Source organism: Triturus cristatus, chromosome 5_1, assembly GCF_964204655.1.
Source record: "Triturus cristatus chromosome 5_1, aTriCri1.1, whole genome shotgun sequence".
Lineage (NCBI taxonomy): Eukaryota > Metazoa > Chordata > Amphibia > Caudata > Salamandridae > Triturus > Triturus cristatus.
The window spans coordinates 26,957,015-26,984,472 of record NC_140587.1 but is presented as its reverse complement, the minus strand read 5'-3'; the positions used below and the strand labels follow the sequence as shown (position 1 = coordinate 26,984,472).

The following is a 27,458-nucleotide window of genomic DNA, read 5'->3' as shown; positions in this document are numbered from 1 at the left end:
TTTGGTGGATCATAGCAAGTTTGTTGTTGCTTCCGTTGCCAGTGGCGGAAAAGTAGATAATTCAGGAGGATCGCTACAATCAGCGCGGGTGCCTGGCGCGATACCGGCAGTCCCAAGTCTGGCTGAAGCCACTGAAAAGGCAGCTATTTCTTGAACCGTGGGTTTGTTGAAACTGTCGTAAACCTCCTTAACTTTATCTTGGAAAAACGTAGCCACCCTGTCGCAGAATGCCTGGGTTTTGGGTGAATCAGCAACCTCAGTGCACTTGGCTAATTGTTTTACTGTCAAGAAAAGTTCCTTTGACAAATTCTTTGCTGTCAGTATGGCCGCGGTGAAATAGCTAGTTTTTTCTCTACTAATGAGTTTTTTATACTCAAGTAAGACTAATTTATAGTTAGCTTTGTTCTCCGGATCGAGTGACAGTCTCCACCTTCTTTCCAGACGACGACATTTTTGTTTTTGTGTCCTAAGCTGTTCAGTATACCAAGGTTCAGTAGGTCTGGGCCTATGGCTAGAGATGCATTTAGCTGGTAGACTTTGGTCTATTGACTTTCTCAGCCAGTCCTCAAATGCAGCCACAGCATTATTTGGATCTTCTAAGGGTAGTGGGGTGTTTTGGGCTAAAGCAGATTGAAGCACGCCCACATCCAACTTATTACCAGGCCAGACCATTTTCCTCTGCCTGTTTATTGAATTCTTTGTCTGGGGATTTTGTAGCGGAAATGAAAACATAACAGCTTTATGGTCCGACCAGACAATTGGCATTGGTGGAAGGCATTCTAAATGGTTATTATTAGAAAATATTCCATTCAATAAATGACCCCCAGAGTGTGTGCTACCAGACACCTGCTGAGTAAGGCCCATGCTGTTTGCGATGTCAATAAAATGTACAGCATCTCTAGCCAATGGATCCTCCAAGTGGACATTAAAATCACCCAGGAGCGTGAAGTCTGGTGAATGGGATATGACATCCAGAGAGGTACAAATATCCTTCAAAAAGTTGGCCCGAGGGCCTAGTGGCCGGTAGCATAACAGGCCATTGAAAGTGTAATGATTGCCTATCAATAATTAAAAAAGTAAGGACTCCAAATAGAGACCATTATGTTGGGAGGTAAAGACACCTTTCCAAGTACTAGGAAGCAGGACGGCCAGTCCTCCTCTTTTGCCCACTCGGTCTTGCCTAAATAATGTAAACCCTAAAGGAACCGCCATCGCTAAATCAAGATCGGCTGAGGTGTCTCCCCAGGATTCTGTAATAAATGGTACGTTAATGCCATGCGTTTCAATAAGCAAAGCGAACTCAGACGCATGTTTGCATAGTGTCCGTGCATTAATAAGGCATCCTAACATGGACATTGTGTCGTTCTTCCCAGTGGATAGTTGCTTCCGATTTGCTGATAACTGGGGAGATTCCGGAAAATGAAAGGAGAACCCGCAGTCTTTACAATTAAGATGAGTCATACAAGGATCGGTGCTGATGTCAATTAATACATTGCACCTACCCTGTTTGTTATAAACTCGGAATTGTTCCCCAGTATGGGTGAGTATAGTGCAGTGGTCGAAGTGGGAAAAAAAAAGTAGGGGAACTGTGGGCGTGGCATCAGGGGGCGGGAATATTCCGAGGATTGGGTCAGTGGGCGGAGTCAGAGGTGTGGCTAAAAAAAAGAGCAAAACATCCCAATTTTTTAGTATGTTTGGCATTTCACTGACGAGTTACAGCTTATGATGTTATTTAATGCAACCAATAGATACACGTTTATTTGAGGTTTAATAGATGAGTTTTTGACATTAAAATTCATTTACAATGTGGGATACGTATTCAATCACAGAATGTCCCAAATACGCATATAGATGGAATCATAAGCCATTTGTTTCCGAGTCATGCAGTTTCTTTCATTAGCACTTCTCCTCCCTTTTTCTAACCATTTCTCAACATAACATTTGGCTTTAGATTCGATGACAGGAAGCCCCACGTGTTGGGGAGCACTGTTGATGACATCATTATGTGCCCCACAGTCAATGCAAAATTGTATTCATGTGTTTTTACATGCTTCACGCAACATGTCATTAAGCCAGCATTAGATGCCTCTTAGTTTCCTGTTATTGTATCTAGACCTAGCACTCTAAAACAACCCAGACCTGTTGGTTTTGCAGATGCTTTTAGCAGTATCAGATGAAAGAGATACAACTATTTTATGAGTAGTTTGTGTAATTACCACTCAAGTTAGATAGCTATCAGAATTGCAAATGCATCAATTCTGAAATTATGAGACTCAAACATTGGTAGGGTCAAAAATAGGTAGTGGTCCTCAGATTATTTCAATCAGTTATTTTCTCCCCTACAGGCTACTATCCTCTGCAATCACTATTAGGCACCTTCCTCCTTTGTCTCTCCATGAGCACTGTAGGTGTCTAGGGATACCACCCACCAGAGACTGCATGAGAGAAGTTCAAACATGAATGGCAAAATATCCTAGTTTGCAAATGTTTTCCACATAATTATAACTCTGCCGTGTTTGCCACATAAAGCACCATCTGCTTCATAAGCTGATGGTTTTACCTAAAAATTTGTTTGCATCTCAAATGGATCAAAACAACGTGACTTGTGTTGCTGTGAAGTGGAGGGCCCTTTACAAAGGTTGACTGGTCACGTTCTCAGGGCTGCTATTAATGAGGCGAAAGCTTTACAGAGACTGTTAGTATGTGTAAAAATTTCAAAATAACAAAGTATCAGAAAATGTACCACATTAAGCTGCAGTCTTTCTTTGCTGCATAATTTAGTCAACACTGCAACATAATTTTGCCCTCCATTGCTACGTAATTGCAGCGGCCCAAAAGCAGGCAGCACATGTTAAAAGTGCTTGCTGCTTGAAGCAAAGAGACACCGTGAAGTTTGAGAATTTAGGGACATATTTACGGGAATGGTGGTGCAACGCATCAAGTTACTTTGCTGTGCTGCCCTGGGTCACAGGGAAAGGGCAGAAATGCACCGCCTTTATCCAATACGGTGCATTCCTGCCCTTTCCAAGTGTGCTGGTGCCGTTTCGTCAGCCTAGCGCCAACGCAGGCACCCTTGCACCATGGTGCAATGGTGCCTCCATTGCATGCAGCATTGTTTTTGTGCACAAAAGCAAACCTGAGAGGCTTTTTCCTCTTTGTATGAGTGCTGCACATATAGAAAGAGGAAAACAGGGAGAAATAAAGATTTTTCTCCTTGTTGTGCCTCCCTTGGGGAGGCGTCGGATTTTGAATCAGTCCCAGGTTTACAAGTCCTTGTAAATCTGGGAATGCATAAAAAACGTGAGAGTTGAGTGGGAACACCCACTGCAACGCCTCCCTTGTGCAGAGTAAGTCAAAGCAGCAATTTGCGCTGTGTTGATTTACTCCATATTTATGAAACCATTCAAAGCCATGCAAAGTGGCTTTGCGTGGCTTCATAAATATGATTTGCAGATTTGTGACGTGCATTTACCACGTTCCATGGTGCAAGCATGACGCAAGGCCCTTGTAAACATGCCCCTTTAATCTGGTGTGCATGCAAATCCTGCATTGCCAATCCCTGGTGAGTTGCATTAATACCACTGGAACAAGGCCAATGGAGGCACCTATGTGTGAGGCGGACTGGCCTCAAGGGTCCTGTGACCTCAGTGACAAAGTCACTACTGTTCTGGTTGATAAGCAGAACGTGAGAGCTGTGACAAACTAACCTTTCCTCCAGCTAGGGGTTCAGCATACACTCCATGATGGGCATATCAATGTAACTAGATCTCAACAGTCCGAATCTGTATTTGTTTTCATAGGCTGCTGTTCAATACTCTTACAGTTGCATCCATCAGAGTGGTGTACTCACAGGTGAATTCACTACGGGGGAACCACCAGAGTTGTGCACTCACAGGTGAATTCACTGCATGGAATAGACCAGAGGCGCGCACTCACAGGTGAATTTACTGCACAGAATCCACCGGAGCGTGCACTCACAGGTGAATTCACTGCACGGAATCCACCAGAGCCATGCACTCATGAGTGAATTCACTGCATGGAATAGACCAGAGCTGTGCACTCACAAGTAAATTCACTGCACGGAATCCATCAGAGCCGTGCACTCACGGGTGAATTAACTGCACGGAATCCATCAGAGCGGTGCACTCATGGGGGAATTCACTGCACGGAATCCACTGGAGCCGTTCACTCACAGGGAATTCAGTGCATGGAATAGACCAGAGCAGTACACTCACGGGTGAATTCACTGCACAGCATCGATCAGAGCCGTGCACTCATGGGTGAATTTACTGCACAGAATCCACCAGAGCGTGCACTCGCAGGTGAATTCAGTGCACAAAATATACCAGAGCAGTGCACTCACAGGTGAATTCACTGCACGGAATCCATCGGAGCGGTGTACTCACGGGTGCATTCACTGCGGGGAATCCACCAGAGTCGTGCACTCACAGGTGAATTCACTGCATGAAATAAACCAGAGCAGTACACTCACGGCTGAATTCACTGCACGACATTGATCAGAGCCGTGCACTCAGGGGTGAATTTACTGCACGGAATCCATCAGAGCAGTGCACTTACAGGAGAATTCACTGCGGGAAATCCACCAGAGCCGTGCACTCACAGGTGAATTCACTGCATGGAATAAACCAGAGCCATTCTCTCATGGGTGAATTTACTGTATAGAATCCACCAGAGTGTGCACTCACAGGTGAATTTACTGCACAGAAACCACCAGAGCCGTGCACTCACAGGTAAATTCACTGCACGGAATCCATCAGAGCGGTGCACTCATGGGTGAATTCACTGCACGGCATCCATTAGTGCCGTGCACTCACAAGTGAATTCACTGCACGGTGATGAGGAGACAAAAGGGAACAAACATGGCTATCGACACTTCCTAAAGGCTCACAGAGGCAGCACGTGCGGCTGTTGCTAATATGTAACAGACCACCCAAGACATGTTCAGACCACAGAGGGCGAGTGCAGTCTTATAGCGCCTCGCTCATTAACCGTAAGACGTGCAGCTGCATCTGTGCAGTGACTTGCATTTGTGGCAAAATGTAATAGGCTCCGCGGAATAGTTTTATAGTCCATTAAATCAAACATATGAGATGCTTTTACAGCACACATCTAAAACGTAAGTATTTAAAAGTGTTCTGTTACGTAATAATAAAGAACAAGCATTTGCAATGCAATAGGTCTCGCGTTTACGCGAGTTTAAGCTATCGGCATTGTAAATGATTGCCTTTTATTTATGTTTTAAAAACGAAAACAAAAATAAAAGGCATTGTTATTTGCTATGTCAATAGCTCAGACCCACGTAAATGCGAGACCTATTGCATTGCAAATGCTTGTTTTAAAAAGCGCCAAGGTTTGAGCACAGTCTGCCACAGAATTCCACATGAAGTCCTCTTCCTTTCGGTGTGGCATCGTCAGTCTGGGTGAGCTGGAAAATAAAGGGCAGATGAGGTCAAGGGCGGGGCTGCCAATGCGTCCTAATGTGTCCATTGTATTGGTCACAGTGAGGGCAGGTGGGTGGCCTCCTCACTAAATGAGGTGTAAATCACCGCACAGCCGGGCCCATCAGAGGTAGCCAGGTTTTTGTGCTGATTGATTGCTCCTCCATTGCACCTCGGCTCCTACAGTGCTGCTGGGCAGGCCTCTGCCCACAGATACAGTGGGGAAGGGGGAGGGGGTCCTGGCAGCTGCAGAGGCCTTTCTCGCTATGCAGCACACCGGCCTGGATGATCCTGTAGTTTTTTTTTTTAAGCTCAGAGCATTCCTGCCGTCCCGGGACGCATTTTTGAAATGAAGAAGTAGGGGAACGGACTTTGCTAAATTAAATAAGTAGGGGCACGCCGTGCCCCTCCGTTCCCGCCCACTTCGACCACTGGTATAGTGGCAGACTCAGAGTGAGATCTTCCACTGGCAGCCTCCCTGGCCCTCTGCACGGGCCAGGCGCGGATGGGCGCAGATGGGCTTGCGTTTGGCGCTCCTTTGGTGCGCCCGCTGCGCGGCCGTACTTAAATCCCCCCCGGTGTGTGGTAAATAATTTAATTACCGGGACTTAATTTGATACAGAAACATAATAAAATAGCTCAGTAAAATAAGAGGCAGAATCCGTGGTATTAGAGGTTCGGAATGGGCTTTATTCCAATGGTCGATTATAATCGGTTGCTCCAAGTTCCATCACCACGGAGGTTCAGGAAGTGAAGTACATACATTATTGACAAGAAATGACCTTTATAGAACATACATTACAATGAAGCGAATGCGGTAGGCGTAACAATTGATAAGGAAAATGACGATTCATATGCGTAACCGAAAATGGGCGTAATAAGGAGTAAAAAGGAACATAATTGGTTATACAGATGTCATATATAGGTGGATCTATAAGATAATACTTGGCATAGATGCGCGCGCAGCAGCATGACGTGTGATTGACGTGCAACTAGGGGGTGAAGGGGACTTGACATTTAGCTCTACATGTGGAGACAAAAAGTCTGGGGGGTCAAGTTAACCTAATCCCAAATCATATCTAACATCCTATGTTTAAAGAACTATGTTATCCACAAAAGGAGGACTCTCGGACAGAATCTATTCTATACTGACTGTGCGTGCGTGTACAAGCGTCTAAGTGTCTACACTAAATGCGAGGGGGTAGGAATATTCCATGGTAACAGGGCTATGAATTACTTGCATAAAGACAGAGAAGCCGAGCCATTGCTCGGTAGCTGGAAGGATGTTTACTTAAACTACTAGACAGGAATGCATCGGCTGAGGAGCGAAGCAGATAACTCGAAGGTGAAATACAGTTCTTGGCAGAGAATAGGCTGATGTCAGGCTTCGTAAGCCGCGCAGAGAATGAGACAAAGTTCATGGTCGCAGATGCAGGCTCAGACTGGAGTTTTCAGAGGCAGAAGGCAAGAAGAGTTTGATGACAGAATCAGGGCCTACTTGCCTGGACTGTAAAAATGGCATAAGTGAACCATATAAAGCCGATGGCCTTTCATACTTAGGAATGAAACATCCGACCCATTCATGGCGGATCCGACAGAGGACATGTTGACGGTGGACGCACATGTGTTTGCGTCTTCATAACTGGAACTGGAGGGAACATACATGTACTTGTGATTCATACATGAAACCGTTGGGGTCCAAGATAGGGGACATAACTGATCAGAAAAATCCATATTTCCACATTCCCTCCTTGTCCCCTACTTGCCCGTTAAGAGATATCAATCTTCATCAATCCATTGATCTGTTCATATAACATCATTTGTTCTTCTTTCTTCTTCCGTGACGAATGAAATCTTGGTGGTGGAATACACGATGTGGCACACAGACCACAGATCGCTGGTCCACATTGTAGACATAGACAGCAACTGAATAGTATGAGAAGGCCAATACCTAGGAAAGATAGGACCTTCCATCCAAAGGTAGATAATACACTCCAAAACCAACCGGACCAAGTCCAGGTGCCTGGGTTCTGGTGTATCTGGCTTACAATCTTATGAAGGCGAGTTATGGCTTTATATACAGATGGCAAATTTTCTGGTATGAATACGCAGCAGCTTGATCCGATGACCCTACAAGCTCCGCCCCTATCAGCCAGGATGACGTCAAGGACAAGACGATTTTGAAGCACAACAATCCGCATAGCAGACTGCTCTTCTGTTAAATTGCCTAAAGCGGAAATAGTTTCATTCACTACTGCTTCAAGGGTTCTAGTTAATCTACGTATCAGCTTACTATTAGTAACAGTACCTATATAGGGAAAGATGCCTTTATTAAAATCTACATACTTGTCCCATGCCGTCTCAGTATAGTCGACAATTGGGAGATCTCTCCGCTCTCTGTTGCGTACTAAATGAATATTTCTATAATAATCAGGAGGAGCTAGGAAAACAGGTGGCAAAAGAAATGCAATGTAGCAGGTACCATCCCAATCTAGAGGTAGACGCATATATGCAGTCTGACCACATATAAAGTAGGAGTGGCGAGAAGCTTTAAATGAAGATTTGCCTTGATCACTGAATTCTACTATAGTAGTGCATTTACTATGGCCCATATGTATGGAACCAACTTTTCTTACACACAATTCACCCTTCGCTGGGAATACTGACATGGTGGGTAAAACTAGTTCAACTTCGGATTCGACATTTAGAATCATGAGATTATGTGTAAAATTACCTAATCCATATACTTCATTTTCTAGATCAGTTCCTGTTCCTTTGGGGCGACCCTCCTTGTCAGGGTAACAGACTTTGAATAAAACTAGGTTCAGATTTCCCCATACCCAATGGTCTTGATAAACTGCTGTGTCTGAGTCTATGGAATTGATTAAACTAAACCATGCTCCACAGGAGCCATTATGTGTAAACGGATGTGGAAAGAAAGGCAGGACTCCTTCATAATTCTGATAGGGAGGGAGCCGGCCACACACCCAACAATTAGTAGCATTACTAGTCTGATGGGAATGATGTAACATACTAATGAAAGTGTTATTGCGCAGCGCAAGTCTATAGGACAATTCATGCGGGGGTAGGTCACTAAAAGAATGTTCAGCAGTAACATTGTAAACATTTCTGGCAATAGGGTAATATATGTGCAACAATATACTTGCAGTAATTATTAAAAGACTTAAGAAAAACAAGATTAATAATGTCACTATGCAATGACTACGCAGTGATTTACAATACGCCTGTCGTTTCAACATTTTTCGTGATTTTCCATGATTCAGGTCTAAGGGATACATGTCGGAGACAGATTCAACCGCTTCACCTTGGAGAGGACTTAAACAATCAAATCGTCCGACGGTCTAGGCCTGAGTTTTAGTTTATAAAGTTCCTTACTGTTGGCCTCAGCCAAAGGTAGTTTTGAGTCAATGGGTGAAGACACACGAGGTGGGCTATTTACATCTGCAGGAAGTCCATGAAATTTCTTGATATGACTTGAATGAATCCAACCTTTTCTGCCCTCGATCTTCACGGCTGTTCTTGTGGTCAGCAGGACCAACTTGGGTGACTTCCACCTGGGCTCCAGCTGAGTCTTTCGATCAAAATTCCTCACAAGAACGAGGTCTCCCGGAACTACGTCATGGGGTTTCACCTCAGTGTTGTCGGGAAAGGCTGCAGCTACCTGTGAACGACAAGATTGTAGTGCAGACATCAAGGAAGCCAAGTAATCTGTCAGCATATTACAGTCAATATCAGTTATTTTGCGTGGTATGGGCGTCCCCCACATATTTGGTGGTCTGCCGAAGATCACCTCATACGGGGATAGCCCTGTTCGGGAATGTGCTACCATTCTCATGTAAAAGAGTGCAACTGGTAACGCTACTACCCAGTCGACACCTTTCTCTCTGCATATTTTGGACAATCTGATTTTCAGTATCTGATTATGTCTTTCTACGAGACCTGCTGCCTCGGGGTGTCGGACACAGTGGAATTTCCACTGATATCCTAACAGAAGTGAAACATGTTTCATTAATTCGGATGAGAACGGCTGGCCGTTATCTGAGTGAACAACACGTGGTAAACCGTAGCGTGGGAAGAATTTTCGAACCAACTGTTTGGCAGTAGTCGGGGCAGTGTAATCTGAAACCGGGTATGCCTCCGTCCAACGGGAAAGAGCGCAGACAACTACGAGAACATATTTGAATCCTCGACATCGTTCCATCTGGATATAATCCATCTGGAGTACTTCAAAAGGGTGATCAGGAGGCTGAAATCCACCCTGTTCTACGGGAACGCTTTTTCCTGGGTTAAACTGGCAACAGATCATACAGGTACGAACTTTTTGTTTGGCTGCTGCTCGCAAATGTTTATTGAACCAAATGTGTTGAATGCTGTCTAGCGTAGCTTTTTCTCCTAGATGTGCTGGACTATGTATAGTGTTAATTATAACTTGGACCATCGAATCAGGAAGGAACCACACAGACTTTTCCTTCATCATCCATCCTTGGTCCGTTTGGATCCCTCCTAATTCAGTCCATTTCTTTGTTTCGTCTGGTGTAGCATGTGTCTGTATGTCAATTACGTCAAGAGTAGGATCTTTAACTGTCATACAATGTGTCGGCATCGGGACTATTGTCTTTGTCATGTCGGAGGTTTGAGTTTGAGCAGTCTGTTTAGCTGTTCTGTCGGCTAGATCATTGCCTTGAGAAATAATATCAGTAACCTTCGTATGAGCCTTACATTTCATAATTGATATTGCAGTGGGTAGATGTATTGCATCTAATAAGGCATGAATGAGGGGTCCGTGCTGAATGTGGGCACCGTGGGAAGTTAAATAACCTCTCTCTCGCCACAGCACGCCGAAGTCATGTACAACTCCGAATGCATAACGTGAATCAGTGTATATGTTGACTTTTTTATTTGTGGCTTGAATACAGGCTTGAGTCAGAGCGATAAGCTCTGCGGCTTGAGCTGACAAGGTATTTATGCGATCAGTTTCAATGACTTCAGTATCTGTTGTGACTGCGTAAGCAGCCACTAACTCTCCTGTATTTGTTGTCATACATGAACCATCTACATACAATGTCAGGTCTGGGTCTGACAATGGGACATCGGTTAAGTCTTGTCTGGGTTTTGTCGTTATTGTAATAACTTCAATACAGTCATGGGCTAGTGGGTCTGTTCCGATTACAGGTAAGAGTGTGGCAGGATTCAATGTGTTACAACGTCTGATTTCTATATGTGGCTGAAACAATGTTAGTTCGTACCCAGTGAGTCGCGCGATAGTCAAGTGTTGTGTTTGCGTTCTATTTACAAGAACCTCTACTGCATGTGGTACTTGAACTGTCAATGGATGTCCTAACACTATGGCGTCGCTCTGTCTTATTGCTAAAGCTGTCGCTGCCACTGATTTTAGGCATGCAGGCAAAGCCTGAGCTACGGGATCTAATGTACTAGAAAAATAAGCACATGGTTTGTGTGCTCCTGCTTGTTCCTGTGTGAGTACTGACAAGGCAGTACCTTCGCGTTCTGTAACAAAGAGTGTAAACTGTTTTCTGTAACATGGCGTTGCTAAAACAGGTGCTTGACATAAAGCTTTCTTTAGGCTTTCAAAAGCTTGTGTATGTTCCTGAGTCCAAGGGAGAACAGTCGATGTGGCTGCCTCCTGTGTTGTCAACTGAATGAGTGGTTTTGCTAAAAATGCATACTGAGGGATCCACTGCCTACAATATGAAGTGAGGCCTATGAAAGCCCGTACCTCCTTTTGTGTCTTGGGTATTGGCATGTTATCTATTAACTGAATGCGGTCGGGTGTGAGCTGCCTTCCCTCCTTGGACAGCGAGTGTCCAAGATAAACAACTCGCTGGACACAGAATTGCAGCTTAGAAGGGGACACCTTGTGCCCTTTTTCGGCTAGAAATTGTAAAACTGTCAGTGATGCTTTCTCACATTCGGGTTCGCTTCTCGCGGTGATCAGTAGATCATCGACATATTGAAGCAGAGCAGTGTTAACTGGCATGTGGATACTGTCGAGTTCTCGTTTCAGTGCTTGGCTGTAGATGCTAGGGCTTTCTGTAAATCCTTGAGGTGCGCGTGAGAATTTAAAGCTACGCCCATTTAAACTAAATCCGAACAAATATTGGCTTTCTGGATCTATTGGGACGCTGAAAAAGGCATTCTTGAGATCAATTACAGTAAAGAATGTTGCTTCGGAATCAATAGCTGTCAGTAATGACGAGATATCTGGGACCACAGGAAATTGCGGCACAATGCATTTGTTTAATTCGCGCAGATCAATAACCAATCGATATACTGGCGGGGCCTTTGGATCTGTTCGTTTAAGAATCGGAATTATCGGTGAATTACATACATTGGAGTCTGTTTCCACAACCACTCCTTGGGCAATGAGCTTGTCAATGATTTGTAGTAAAGCCACTACAGCATCTGGTGGTAACTTGTATTGTCGCATTCGTGGTAGTACCACTCCTGCCTTTAGTGTGACTCGATATGGTGTAATATTCATACAACCAACATCAGTAGGGCCTTGTGCCCATAGATGTACAGGTAAAGTCTGCAGTCGGGGATCCATGTCTCTAGACACATAGTGACCTTTAAAATCACGTAAAAACAATCTTACTCCTTCCGGAGAACAACATATTATAGCTCCTAGAGCTTTCAGTGTTTTTATTCCTAACAAGTTTTCTGGACATGATTTAGTAAGCAATAAATCTGTAGTTCGGGTCAAAGGTCCTATCGTAAGTGGAAGAGGCTGTGATACTTCATTAACAATAGGTTTTCCTGAAAAACCAAGGGAAATATTCTGTGAGCCTGAGAGGGGTGCCCCTGGAACTTCACTACGTTTTATGGTTGTTCGACTTGCCCCTGTATCGAGTAAAAATTTTCTGTCTTGGCCTAATAATTCACTATGTACATAAGGTCCTTCTTGATCTACAGGGATCTCGATAAGGGGTAAGTCAACTTCCCTCTCTAGGCTGGTTCATGCGTATCGTTGGTAATCAGGATAGTCGTACTGTGCGGTCTGGTACATCTGTCGTGTCGTGGTTTGTGTGGCAGCAACGGGCAGCGCTGGTGCAGCTGGCACAAACTGTATAGACTGTGGTGGAGCTGGCATGGACTGTGCATGCTGCGGGGCTCCTTGTTCATTCTGATCCTGTCTAGGTGGCCGTGGTCTTTCTTTTGTATTTCCTATGGCGATATTATGTTTCAAAACTGGACAATCGTGTACATAATGACCTGGCTTTTTACAATAGTTGCATGTCCCTTTTACAGGTCCTGTTGAATCACTGGAATGTGTCATACCCTTTTTATGTCCTTCAGCTGGAACTGTCTGGGAAACTAGCATTTTCATTTTCGTGTCTTTCATGCGTCTGTGTTCATGTTCTTGTTCCTCTCTAATTCTATTGTGATGGTACTGTAACATTTGTAACATTTGTGATGGAGTGTTACCTTGCCAGGTACTCTCGAATTTCAACACTCTATTCTTTACTTGGGGCAGGGCATTTTCTACTAATTTTGTTACAAACAGATGCGGGTATGATTCGCTACTTGCTTTTATGCCACAATTTATACCAAAACATTTTTCAAATCGGGCATAGTAATCACTAGTGTCTTCATCTTGCTTCTGCTTACAGGCTGAAATTGTACCCCAATCTTCCTTTTTCGTAGTTAATAAACGTGGCAGTACCTGTACTAATAAACCTGGTAGTGCTTTAGTTTTATCCCCAAGTCCTGCTCCTGCAGTTCGGGCCTTTTCTTCCGCTTCTAATACTGACCATTCTATCTTTTGGTCTCCTACCTCCCACTCTTTTTCCCTGAGTTTTTCATAAATGCCAGCAGGCATCAATACCTTTAATATTGTCATAATGTCGGGATAGGTATACTCTCCCATGAGTAACATGTCTTTAATTTCTCGGTGAAAACCCGCTGGATCTTTGTAATGACTGGGTACCACTTTCTTCATTTCTAACAATTCTATTTTCGATATGGGCGTATATACAAATACGCGTTTAAACTCATTGTCCTCGCCTTTTATTGGGTGCACTTCTCGTAAGGGATTCTGTCTATCCATGTAATACGTGGTTCTTTCCTTGATGGGCAATGAGACACGTTCTGAACATACAAAAAGAATATACTGCTTTCTTGATTCTAGAATTTCTTTAATTAATTTAGTACCTGAACCTCTCCATCTATTCATGAGCAATTCAGTCAATATGTCAGGTAAGGGACCAGGGTCCGAATGCTGACTCTGATATAGTATAAGGAGTTGTTGAATCATATAAATCCCAGCTAACCGCTGTTCATCTGGGGTGAGATTCAAGAATGTGCGTGCTACTGTATCATCACTGTACTTTCCGGGACTGTCCACCCAATGGACAGCTGACCTAGCTAAATCTTGTTCATCCATAGAATCGAGAAAATGATAACCCCTTCGCTCTCGGAGTAATTTGTCGGCGGCTTGGAACGAATGCTCGTTAGACCTTATATTAATTATAGGTATTTGGAAATTCCTGTTATTATCTGGACATATCGGACGTGTCGGGTCAATAAGACATCTATTACTATTACAAGATCTTCCTCTACCTACATAGGCTATGGTGTCTGACTGTCCTGCGGGCAGTCCTGACCCTTCCTCCTCGCTTTGTTCGAACTGGTCTACCGCTAATCTTTCTTCGTGTAGGCGTTCTATTTCTTTACGGATCTTTCGGCACATGGCTATTATACAATTTTGCTTATCATGTCTACCTTCTGATATATTCTGGCTCCATCTGGTAAGAATTTGCATTGCTTCCGGGTCTACCCCCGGTCGGTCTTGATTTCTGATCACACAATTTATGAGGAAACGTAACAGTTCCCCCTGTATCTCCACTTTCTGGTATTCCATAGCTCTGTTAATACATTCTGAATCTCGCCCTGTTTGGACAAAATGATATATTTTATCTAGATGCGCAGTCATTCCTGGTAACTTCCCTAAATACACTGCGGCTCGTCTGATACGCAATGATGCCAGGGTCATTTCGTCCTCTTTGCCGGGCACAGGGTCATATCTACAATCTACCAGAAGTTCCTTAAGCGTACGGGCATTTATGAGTTTGGGGGTACGTGAATGTGCTGACTCTTGAAAGGTAAGTTTATTTATTCTGGGTGGCGTGGAGAAAATATTGGTAGCACCTCCCGTAGCCCCATCTGGGGTGTCGGGTGTGAAAGGATTCGTTGAACGCGACACAGCAACTATAGGTGTGGACACAGCTATAGAAGTAGCTGTAGGAACAGATGCAGAAACAGATGTGCTTGCCGGAACTTGTGACACGATCTGTTGCTGTAGGGATACGGGTACTGGATCTTGGCGTTGAACCTCCCTGGTATGCGGTCTATGTGGGGCGGAATTAGCATATTCGGGGGCTGCGTCATCTAAATATGAGGAAAGAAAAACATCTTCTGCGGTTCTAGGATGCCCCTTAGGATGTACCTTTATTGGGAATAATGGGGGTGGCAAGTCTTTCGGTATTTCTGGAGTAGCTTTAGGTAATCCTTCGGCCAGAAGGGGATACATACCATTCATAAGGGCATTTCTTTGTCTGTCTACTTGTTCTGATTTCACTCGGATACCTTCTTCAATTAATAAATTTTCTCGAACTTTATTTGAACTCTCTTTATTCTTTTCTTCCTGTCGGAGTGCTTTTTCTGTACGTCTATGAGATTCTTTACGCCATAACTCAACGGCGTCTTTCTGTGACTGTCTGACTTTCCTTTTCCATAACTCTTCCTCTACTTTCATGATGCACTCTGCATCCCAGGTTCCCGCTGTGGGCCACCTCTGACTTTCTGGTAATTCCTTGGTGTAGTCTACCCATAAATCAAGAAATAATATAGCGTCTAAGCCATGTTTATGATACATGAAGTACCCTGGAGTGTCCCTAGGAGGAATAGGAACGGCTTCTTCGAGTACCCCTTTTCTTGTAGTGATCTGTCTTAGTTTCGAAAAGAGCGGCATATTGAGAACTGATCTGATACTTGATTTTGATACTTGATTTTGAACAAACTTAATACAGTAAACACGATAATGAACAGTCATTCACACCACAATATGCAGAACGTACTTAAAACATTTAACATTTAACATTTATCTGAGCAATCAATAACGATGACGGTCTAAGGAAAACTTAAACACAAAAACATAATACTCGACTTTAACCGAGTTATTCTGAATTTATATACTTGATATACTAGATATACTGCTAAACAGTACAGATACACTGCTGAAACAGTGCAGACCGGATTTGTGTACCCAAACCCGTCTTGACCGGCACAACCTATGTGCACGTCAGAAATGCCTCCCCAGTAATGGTACTCACCGGGTAGCTTCGGAAACGGAAGGCCTCGGAAACTGAACTGAACTTGAACCGGACTGGACTCGACTCGACTCGTCGGAAACTGGACTCGACTTCGGACTTCGGGAACTGGTGGGCCTCTGTATACCTCGGATCTTGCTCTCTCAGCTAGGCTCTGGTCGGGATACTTCGCACTTCTCACCGCCTCGTCTGGGTGTTGATCGCAGCCTCAGTCGCCCCCGCTTGACCGGAGGGAGATACAGGAAATCCTGCTGGTACGCGTTATTGTCCGTCCAGCTGTGGCAGGAGACCGGGCCTGCAACTCACCGCCGGCGCGTGAGATGAGAAAGTGTCCCTATTCGGGCACCATTCATGTGGTAAATAATTTAATTACCGGGACTTAATTTGATACAGAAACATAATAAAATAGCTCAGTAAAATAAGAGGCAGAATCTGTGGTATTAGAGGTTCGGAATGGGCTTTATTCCAATGGTCGATTATAATCGGTTGCTCCAAGTTCCATCACCACGGAGGTTCAGGAAGTGAAGTACATACATTATTGACAAGAAATGACCTTTATAGAACATACATTACAATGAAGCGAATGCGGTAGGCGTAACAATTGATAAGGAAAATGACGATTCATATGCGTAACCGAAAATGGGCGTAATAAGGAGTAAAAAGGAACATAATTGGTTATGATGTCATATATAGGTGGATCTATAAGATAATACTTGGCATAGATGCGCGCGCAGCAGCATGACGTGTGATTGACGTGCAACTAGGGGGTGAAGGGGACTTGACATTTAGCTCTACATGTGGAGACAAAAAGTCTGGGGGGTCAAGTTAACCTAATCCCAAATCATATCTAACATCCTATGTTTAAAGAACTATGTTATCCACAAAAGGAGGACTCTCGGACAGAATCTATTCTATACTGACTGTGCGTGCGTGTACAAGCGTCTAAGTGTCTACACTAAATGCGAGGGGGTAGGAATATTCCATGGTAACAGGGCTATGAATTACTTGCATAAAGACAGAGAAGCCGAGCCATTGCTCGGTAGCTGGAAGGATGTTTACTTAAACTACTAGACAGGAATGCATCGGCTGAGGAGCGAAGCAGATAACTCGAAGGTGAAATACAGTTCTTGGCAGAGAATAGGCTGATGTCAGGCTTCGTAAGCCGCGCAGAGAATGAGACAAAGTTCATGGTCGCAGATGCAGGCTCAGACTGGAGTTTTCAGAGGCAGAAGGCAAGAAGAGTTTGATGACAGAATCAGGGCCTACTTGCCTGGACTGTAAAAATGGCATAAGTGAACCATATAAAGCCGATGGCCTTTCATACTTAGGAATGAAACATCCGACCCATTCATGGCGGATCCGACAGAGGACATGTTGACGGTGGACGCACATGTGTTTGCGTCTTCATAACTGGAACTGGAGGGAACATACATGTACTTGTGATTCATACATGAAACCGTTGGGGTCCAAGATAGGGGACATAACTGATCAGAAAAATCCATATTTCCACAGGTGAAACATCTCGGGCGGGAAGGTGCCCTGTGTACACAGGGCCAGGCAAATGTCCCAATGGCCAGGCGGAAGTGCAGGCACGGCGTTGTCCATCCCCGTTACCAACCCAGTGAGGTGCAAGTTCACTGGGGCTGAGTACTGGCAGATTTGAGAGCAACCGGCGATTAGATGTTTAAAAGAGGTAAAAGTGGTTCAGTTTCAATTTTAAAAATTGCAACACGGTAAAAACAATACATAAGTGACGCGTTTAGTTCTGGCTATCAACCTCCAACTATAGCGCCAAACGGTACAAACCCGCCTGTGTTTTCCCCGCAAATTATTTAAAAACAAATATTCACACAGCAATTATTTCAACAAGTATTTAGCGAACCTAGCATCCTGCCACCAGTAACCCAAATTAGCAGCAATTGGACTTTGAAGCTGCTGTGTGATGGTGTATGTGAAAGGTCCATGCTGTCATATGTGGCATTTAACTAAACAGCATTGTATGCTACATTAATGAAACACAAAATCCTAAAAACAACTTTGTAAGATGACCTCATGTAAATATTTGTAAGATGGTCAATTTGAGCAAGAAAAGAGAGCAAGCTGCACTTTGCCAGGGACAGCTCATCTGACTTTTCTGCCAATTTTTGGGACACTGGTTTGCTCAGCATGTATCTTTAACGTATTTCCAATGTAAGTAGGGATTTAAGCAGATTTTCAAAGCAATTATATCATTACACACATTAGATGCCTGTTCTGAGTGATGGATCTGCCACTATGTCTGTTGGAGCTATTGCTGTGGCAGTCTGCTGAACAAAGGGAGTGGACTTTCACTTAAGGAATCGCATAATCTTCTTCACCCAGCATGTTAGGCAGAGTAGCCATGCAGTCATTGGCAGTGTACTCCCACTTTGCGGGTGCATCTCCACACTTTGACATGGGAAGTCCACTAGCGAAGAAAATCCACTGGCAGAGAAGAGCATTTGTAGATTTTTCATTGCCATGTCTTTGTCCACGGTGCTTACATCTGCTTAGGCGGAGAAACAGCGACTGATGCAGGACAACTCTATCTTTGATGGAAATTCCCACTCTGCCCTGGCAAGAAGGAAAATGCACCATAATGGTGGATCAAGTGTCTGTTACTTAATCTCTAAATCATGCCCACAGATTTACAATAGAGCATGACTCCCTGGATATTGATGAACAATCTGCTGTTTTGTTTACAAATCTGTGATTGTAAAATGTATTTTTTTAAGTAAAAGTTATCAAATGTGTTTTTCAGAAACAAATGTGTCCTTAAACAAAAATGAAGAGTCCGTTGTGGCTATGAGGGAATCTCCAAAGAGCATTGCAATGAAAAAGGAAACTGCTATGAACGGTAAGGTGCTAAGAAGAAAGAAGTCTGTGTTCTCAATTTCGGCTTTGTTGTAAAATAGTTGAGGCTATATTGAAATATTAAATTATTGACTAGAGTTGGACAGTGAAGGCCCCCTATTTTTGGAGTATATAACAAAACCACATAAGCAGCTATTGACACAATGTACTCCTCCATACCATCTATGCGGGACAGGGAAGACTGGATTTGAACACTTTGGAGTTTGTAGCACCTCTATTGCCTTCTTTAAAGGTTTTATGAGTCCCTGTTCACAAATGTGATGGTTTTATGGTGGCAATCACCGGTGGCTAAAGTTACCTGCTGTATTGAAACAGTACCACAAAATATCAATGAATTTGACAGTGACAGTGTGTGGCATGGAAAACAGCCGGACTTGTGGCAAATAGCCGCAGCTAGCTGGTCCCTTTTGTGACAGTGTAGATTTCTGTAGGACTCTTCAAAGAAAGGGTGGCCAAAAGATAGATAGCTTCAGGTGTAATTAATGAGGTATGATCATTTAAAAAGAAATCTGCACAGTCAGTTGTATTAGAATTTGAAGGCATATACAAATTGGAATGTTATAATAAGGAGTGTTTAGGGGTGCAGTCTGGATGGTGCCAGCAAAGGTCTATGACATCCAAGGGGTGACAATGTGGAAACCAAAGAACACACTTGTTGTGATAGTTGTCTCTAATGTGAATTGTCTTGCCTATTGTCACAAAGGCAGGTAGAAAAAGATGAACCTGCTAAAAATTAAAGTCATTAATGGGGCTTGACTTTACTGTTGCCACATTTTATATCAACTCATAAAACTAATGCCACACATCCTCTGATTCAGCAGTAGAGTCTTTTGTGAATATATTGTGGATTTACAAATCCAACTATGCACTCTACCAAACCCTATTGCACATGTAATAAAGCCAACAAGATATTCCTCACACTTTAACAGAATATCCAAGCTGTCAAACTCTAAATTAGGCCCTCACTTGTTCTGTACTGTGTTCTGCAGTTAGCAAATTGAATCCCAATAAATTGGTCAATGTTTCAGATGTGATTTCCAGTGCTCAGAAATGGCAGGAGTGTTACACGAAACACAACATAAAAGTGTATTTATAATTAAAAATTACCTTTCTAAAACAATTAGTAACTGATGTCTTTATGGCTGTTTTGGAATTGTTAATTACAAATATAAATACGCCCATAACAAGGTATACAACTGGTATTTCCCTCTAAGGTCCAGAGCTGCTGGATTCGGCCACATTTTTATGAAATTCACATAAGTACACTAACTCAAAAAACACCTCATTTGTATATTTAATGTTTATTTTTTAAAACCTGGCAAGGCGATTCAGATTTCCTCCGTAGAATAACCATAGCCCTGAATAAAATTGTGTGCAGCATGACCGTCTGTCTGTAATAGGATACCTCGATTGGAATTGTACATGTCATAGTATTAGAAAGTATTTATTTAGACCTATTCACAATACTAAGTGTCTAGAAACTGAGCCCTTAGAGTTGACTGTTATATCTGTCATAGGGATTCACATCTATCTTTTATATCACGGATTCAGGAAGGTAGCTTTTCCTACTAAAGTTTGCTTTATCACATCAAATTCCAACTATAATTGGGCTTTGAAGCTGCTGTGTGATAGGATATGTAAAAGGGCCATGTTCTCATATATGGCATTTAACTAACCTAGCATTGTATGCCAAAATGATGTAATACAAAATGCCTAAAACAACTTTGTCAGATGACATCACGTAAATATTCGTAAGATAGCCAATTTGAGAAATACCTTTACAAAGAGAAAGATAATTTGGATTTGGAAAAATCTTAATGAAAATTAGGATTAAATAAAACAGCTATACAATGTCTGCTTTTTGGGATATGAGCAATAATCCTGAAATATGTAAAATGATGAGTGCTTCTGAATATGACATATATTTAGACCCACTGCACATTACCCGTAACAGCTGATCTCAAATTTCTGCCAAATATTGTGGCACTGGTCTGCTCAGGCTATAACTGTAAAGTATTTGTCCAATGTACATAGTACTTTTCAGCAGAATTCTAAAGCCAACTATGATTACATTTATGTAATAAACATATGATCTCATTTGGAAGAGGGCAGTAAATTAAATTCCACAGGAAATGATTGAGTTCCTGCATGGATCTCTAGCTGCATAGTCAATTTGAGGGGCTGCTTATGGCTGATATTCCACCACATAATACACTCCTGCTGCTCCGTACATGGTGTCATTGGTGGGGAAATTATGCTCAAAGTAGTTGCATTTTAGTCGCCTGATCTGAGTGATGGATCTCCTGCTATGTCTGTGGGAGTTATTCATTTGGCGATCTGCTGTACAAAGGGAGTGAACTTTCAATTAATGATTAGTATAGCCTCCTTCACCCAACATGTTAGGCAGAGTAGACCTGCAGTCACTGGCAGTGTACTACCAAATTGTGGGTATATCTCTAGTGCCCACAATTTGAGATGGAAATTCCACTTGTGAAGAAAATCCACTGTCAGAGAAGAACGTTTGTGGATTTTCAATTGAAGTTCATTTGTACTTTGGGGCACATATACAAGACCCTTTGGACACTTTTGCACCACTGTTGCATCACTTTTTGTGACACCGAGGTGGCATAAACAATGCACCATGTTTCAGCCCACTTACAACGTGGCGCACCTAAGGAGAGGTGTCACGTTTTAAAGCCCTGCATCACATTATACCTGTGTCGGGTATAACATATGCACGGTGGGCATTCCCATGCAGGAAAGCCTGACAAAGGGAAATCTACGCCACTTCTAGGACGCCAATGAATCAAAACCCTCCGCCTGCTTAGAGCAGGCATAAGGATTGACGCAGTGAATTGAGTATAAGCCTCCACAAGCATTTCTGGAGTTCCATCATACTTGCGACAAAACTTCAGCAATGTGAGATGTGTGAGCCGACAGATATGTCGAAATTTCTGACACATCTGTGAAACCTTGAGCCATGGTGCTCTGTATTGTAAATACGAAGGGTTTCGTAGGCTGGCACACAGAAACTGATGTTTCCATACAGATGCATCAGTGTCTTGTAAATAAGGCCCATTGTACGTACATCTGCTTAGATGAAAAAAAAAAGTACTGGTGCAGAAACAATTTTATTTTTGATGAACATTCTAACTCTGTCTTGGCAGAGAAGGAGACTGCACCACAATGGTGGATCAAATATCTGTTGTGTAATCTCTGAATTATGCCCACCGATCTACAGTAGTGTAACGTATAATATAAATATGACCTCATGGATTTTGATAGAAAATCTGCAGTTTTAATATTTAACCAGTGATTGCAAAATGTATTTTTTAAGTAAAAGTTATCAAATGTATTTTTCATAGACAAATGTGCCATTGAACCAAAATCAAGAGTCAATTGTGGCTACGAAGGAATCACCAAAGATCAGTGCAATGTAAAAGGCTGCTGCTATGATGACAGCAAACCGGGAACCATCTGGTGCTTCGATCGACTTCAGCCGAACGGTAAGGTGCTAAGAAGAAGGACGTCTGTGTTTTCATTTTCGGGGTTTGTTGTGAAAGAGTTGAGGCTATGTTGAAATATCAAACGATTGACTAGAGTTGGACAGTGAAGCACCCTTCTTTTTGGATACAATGCCAAATTCACATAAGAAACTACTGACAAAATGGCCTCCACCATACTATCTATGTGGTACAGGAAAGTTTGACTTTAAATACTTCGGAGTTTGTATCACCTCTCTGGCCTGCTGCAAAAAAGGAGTGGACTTTCACTTAAGGACTAGTATAATCAACTTCAGCCACTATGTTAGGTAAAGAACACATGCATTCATTGGCAATGCGCTCCCACTGATTGGGTGCCAAAAAGGATCCACGTAATTAGATGGAAATTCCACTGGCAGAGGAGGGCATTAGTGAATTTTCCATTGAAATGTCTTTGTCCATGTTGCTTACATCTGCTAGGTTTAGAAATAGCTACTGATGCAGGGATAACTCTATCTTTGATGGAGATGTCAACTCTGTTTTGGCAGAGAAGGAAAACGGACAACAGTGGTGAATCAATTGTCTATTACTTAATCTCTGAATTATGCCCACAAATCTACACTAGGGTTAGGCATAATAACAATACAACCTCATGCATTTTGACAGATATTACACAGTTTTATTTACAAACCTGTGATTGCAAAATATATATTTGTAAGTAAAAGTTATCAAATGTGTTTTCCACAGACAAATGTGCCATTGAAATGAAATCAAGAGTCAATTGTGGCTTTGATGAAATCACCAAAGAGGAGTGCAATGAAAAAGGCTGCTGCTACGATGCCAGCAAACTGGAAACCATCTGGTGCTTCAGCCCTCTCAAGGCGAACAGTAAGGTGCTAAGAAGAAGGAAGTCTGTGTTTCTCAATTTCCTTTTTGTTGCAAAACAATTAAGGCTATACTGAAATATCAAAGAATTGACTAGAGTTGAACATTGAAGTTTCCCTCTTTTTGGAGTACGTGCCAAATTCACATAAGAAACTATTAACGCAATGTCTCTACCATAATAACTATGTGGTGTAGGAAAGTTGGACTTTGAATACTTCAGGGTTGGAATCGCCTCTATAGGTTCCTTTGAAAGTCTCAGGTCACAAATGTGATTGTTTTATGGTGACATATAGCGGTGGCTACAGTCAATAAGCATGAGTTCTGGCACTCCGCAATCTGCAGAGGAATGGGGAGTACCTAATTTCTGCCTTTCCTGTTGTGAAGTGGAGCTATTTTTCGTTTGCATGCTGCAGTTTTATTTTGGTGCTCGCTCGCTAGCCTGTAATAATCTCGGGCTGAAAGCGAGGTCATGCGATGCTTCACGCTCATTTGCACTGCTTTCAGCTGCGACAGCGTCAAGCAGTACCAATCGCAAACAAACCGCTTGAGCAGCTTTTGTGCTCGAGAAGCAGCAGAGAGGCTTCTTGAGTGGATTTCCTTCTCCAACTGGCCGTTGGAGTTTTTCTTTTTTTAACTTATGTTTTCCAAAACAAAGGAAGTTCCCCAATTTATTTAATTATCTTATTTTTTATTTATATAAGTTTTATATAGCACTTGCTAGACCCGGGGGTGTCAGAGCTCTTTACAGAATCAAGTGCCAGGATATAATCCAGTCACTTCGTAAATGACGCACAACAAACTAAGGATCATGTACAAACAAACAGTAAATACACATGGAAATATTTTGCAAAAACGTGTGGAATACAGTATGTACACGGACAGCAGCTAGGCCCTGAGGGCAGTTACTGTTTAATGGGCAAGTCACCAATTTGAGTCCAGGTAGAGAAATACCCTCAAGATCTCGTTCTTCCTGCTGTAATGAGTTTGTTGTCTAAGTATTCAGAGTGTGCGAGTGAATGGCTTTGTGTGTGATCCAGGCAGTCTTGAAATTGAACCTTCCTTCTAAAGTGGAGTTTTGTTTTGGAAGTCCTACACTAACAGTTCTAGATCCGTTAACCCTAACGTCAGTGATCTTTACATTTTCTAAAAAAAAAAAAAAAAATACATAGACTTAACACAAGGCCCTAAACAAAATATTTAGAATTTTGGAAACAACAGTCAGTTTAATGAGTTGTTCTAAAGGACATTTTTGGATTCTTGTCATGTGATCAAAGGTTGACTAAGTTAGTCCAATAAATGGGAGGCTTTACATCCCACAGCTGATCCTCCAAAGTAGGAATCTAACTCTGAATATGCTATACCAAAGTAAGGTATAGTGCTCACAGAGTCCAGAGAGTCCCCAGAGGAATAGCAGAGGCTAAATTAGGTAAGTACTAACAGCTCTCTTTGTGGTAGTGTGGCCTAGCATCTAGGCTTATCAAGAGGGTGTGTTAAACATTCATTGTATTCATTCAATCAAGACTGATACAAACACTCAGAGACTGAATCCAGACCAATTAGGTAAGTATAACAAGGTATACTTGTATTTATTTCCAGGACCACGCAGGACCTGGCACAGTAAGGCAAATGCACTTTCAATGGTAAACCATTAACCAGGAATGCAATTGAGAATGGATATGCATTAGTTACAGGTTTGTATTACCTTAAAATGCAGTTTGAATTACACAGTAATTACTTTTAGATTATGTTTTGTTAATTTTGTTATTCTTTGAGTACTGGGGGTGTTATGCCTAGATACCATATCTTATGATCTCACAACACACAGTAAGCAGGACTTTTTATACTTTGCAGTTTAATTCTCTAGTCTCCATACAAACATCAGATCAAAATTTCCACCCAAAATTTCTTAACATGGGTTCCTATCGGATACATAGTGTTAGCCATTTTCTCAGGTATGTACATTACTTACGAGCATGAATATTGTAGTATAGGAGCAAGATTCCCCAAGTGCTAGATAGGCACTCAAGTTGCACATCCGGCGGCAATGGGGCAGCTCGGTGCAGAGTAGACAGGCCAAATGTTAGTCAATGTGGCTAAGGGAGCCTTCAGATAGGGATTGCTGATGAGCAGGCCACTCAGGTGTGGGAGCAGAGCTCCTGGGGTTAAGTCAGCACTGCAGGGGCAAACAACCAGCACAAGATCTGCACCACCAGGGCACCGTAGTGTCCGGGTGCACGGTGCAAGACGGATGTCGGGGACCCTGCGCTTTTCAATGGAGACCTTTGGTCCTGTGAAGCAATTCATGCCACGGCACAGAGACTTCTTGAAGGCGTCCACCATCTGGAGAGGTATGTTGGGATCTTGGACCACATTTTATTGCCACGCAAGAGGGTGGAGCATCGGGTGCAGGTGTATTATCTGGCGTCTGGTTTTCTTACCAGCTCTGGTTGTGGTCAAGGGGATCATTCAGGTTGAGATTCCAGGCATCGTCTTGAAACTTGAGGAAGGTCGAGGATAACAAGATCCCAGGTCAAGATCATTGGAGAGACTTCCTCTGGGTGTTGGGCCCTACGAAATTGGACTATGGGCATCGGGTAGAGAGTGGTGCAGAATGGTGGAGTCGCCGGAATCTGGATTCTGAGGTGTGAGTCTTTGCTTGAGAAAATTTGGTTCTTACGGGAGACAGAGTCTGTAAGATGTTTGCAGGGCAAGTCATCCAACTCTGGGGTTGCTGGCTGCTAGATTGAGTCTCAGATCAAAAATGTGATTGTTTCATATTGACAACTAGTGATGGCTAAAATTACCTACCTTATTGAGACTGCATCACAAAATATAAATATTTTTGGAGTGACAGTTTTGGGCCTGAAAATAGCGGGACTTGTGGCAAATAGCCATAGCTAGCTGCTCCCTCTTGGAAAAGTGTAGATTTAGGTAGGCTGGTTAAATAAAGGGTAGCTGGAAGAAAGATAACTTCAGGTTCAATCAAGGGTCATGCTCAGTAATACACAAATCTGCGCAGTCGTTTTACTTGAATTGAAAGGCATTGGTATGTCGCAATCACATCTCAAATCAAATTAAATCAAACCAAGCTTTATTCGATTTTGAGAATTAAAATCATAAAAGCAAACATATTAATAAAAACAGCAGCTAAAAATAGAAGCATTGGTTACATATAAGATACATCGTTATACTGTAAATACAGAACGTGTAAGAAATGATAAAAATACATAAAATACATCTGATCCAAAAGAGGGAAAGTTTCATGAACAAGTAATGTCGCCCTGACTGATTCCAACCTGTGTCGAATTTGAAGATTTAATTATTTACACATTTTCTAGCTCGTAGCACGCCCTTTAAAAAACCCAACACTGAACCAATGCAATAACAGTTTTCCAGCTTCTGTAAATACATGAGTGCAGGGCGGCATTGTTCCATCCACCTTGTCTTAAAAAGGGAATCAACCATCTGCGCCTTTCATTAATATAAAATTTACAAAATAAAATAACATGTATAGTAGATTGCGGTGAAATATTGTCACATGGGCAGCAGCAAAGTTCCCTTGACCAATCATTAGTTTTAGGGTGGGTGGTTAGGCGATAAAAAGACCCAAATCTAAATCTAGATAGCAAATATCTGTCATACCCTCCTGCAACCCATGCTAGGTATGGTTGGATCTCACATGTTACAGTAATAATTTGGTGATTAATCAATGTGATTTTATTCAATTCTTGGGATAGCCTGACTTCTTCTAAGTGAGTCATGCAAGTTTTTTTGAGGTCCTTTCGATTAAGAGAATTCATATTTTTAGGTAAAAAATAAAAGTCTGGGCGGCCAATATTATGCATGAACTTTTTGACATATTTGAGCCAGGGTATTTTGTCCGCATTATCCAAACTCATGGCGTCCATTATAATGTCCCTATTTAAGCCGGTGCTAACTGAAGTCCAGATTCTGTGCCATAACAAGATTGGTTGGATTTTAATTAAGTCAGAGATATAGACGACTCCGAGCTCGCTGTGGCAGTTAAAAACTGAAGTGCTAGCTGGAACCCCCAGGATATACCTTAAAAACCCATTTTAAATGTATTGTAACGGAGCACAATCATGGAAGCCCCAAATGGCCGCCCCGTAAATGGCTGTGCTGACGCATTTCGCTTGATAAATTTTTAGTAATATTAGGGGCGGCCTTTTCCCCAGTTTTTTCGAGAAATTTTTTAAGGCGGCAATGGACTTCATAAAAAGTAGGCTTCTGGCCTTGACTGCTGCGGTCCATGTGCCGGTTCTGTTAAAAAGGATGCCCAGATAGCTGAACCGGTACATACTTTCCACCCTATCTCCACCCGCCTGATAGCTTCTGGCTTTATTAGTGGT

At 42.6% G+C, this 27,458-nt stretch overlaps 1 protein-coding gene across 8 annotated transcripts in view; it reads left to right on the top strand.

Annotated features, from left to right (window-relative positions):
• Positions 1 to 27,458, top strand: part of LOC146829991 (uncharacterized) — a 328,887-nt gene that overhangs the window by 57,124 nt on the left and 244,305 nt on the right. For all 8 annotated transcript variants that reach the window (XM_085604233.1, XM_085604235.1, XM_085604231.1 and 5 more), the window contains exons 4-6: positions 18,609 to 18,704; positions 22,087 to 22,227; positions 22,951 to 23,096. In XM_085604233.1, the coding sequence (XP_085460359.1) occupies positions 18,609 to 18,704; positions 22,087 to 22,227; positions 22,951 to 23,096 (383 nt within the window). The remainder of the gene's footprint in view (positions 1 to 18,608; positions 18,705 to 22,086; positions 22,228 to 22,950; positions 23,097 to 27,458) is intronic.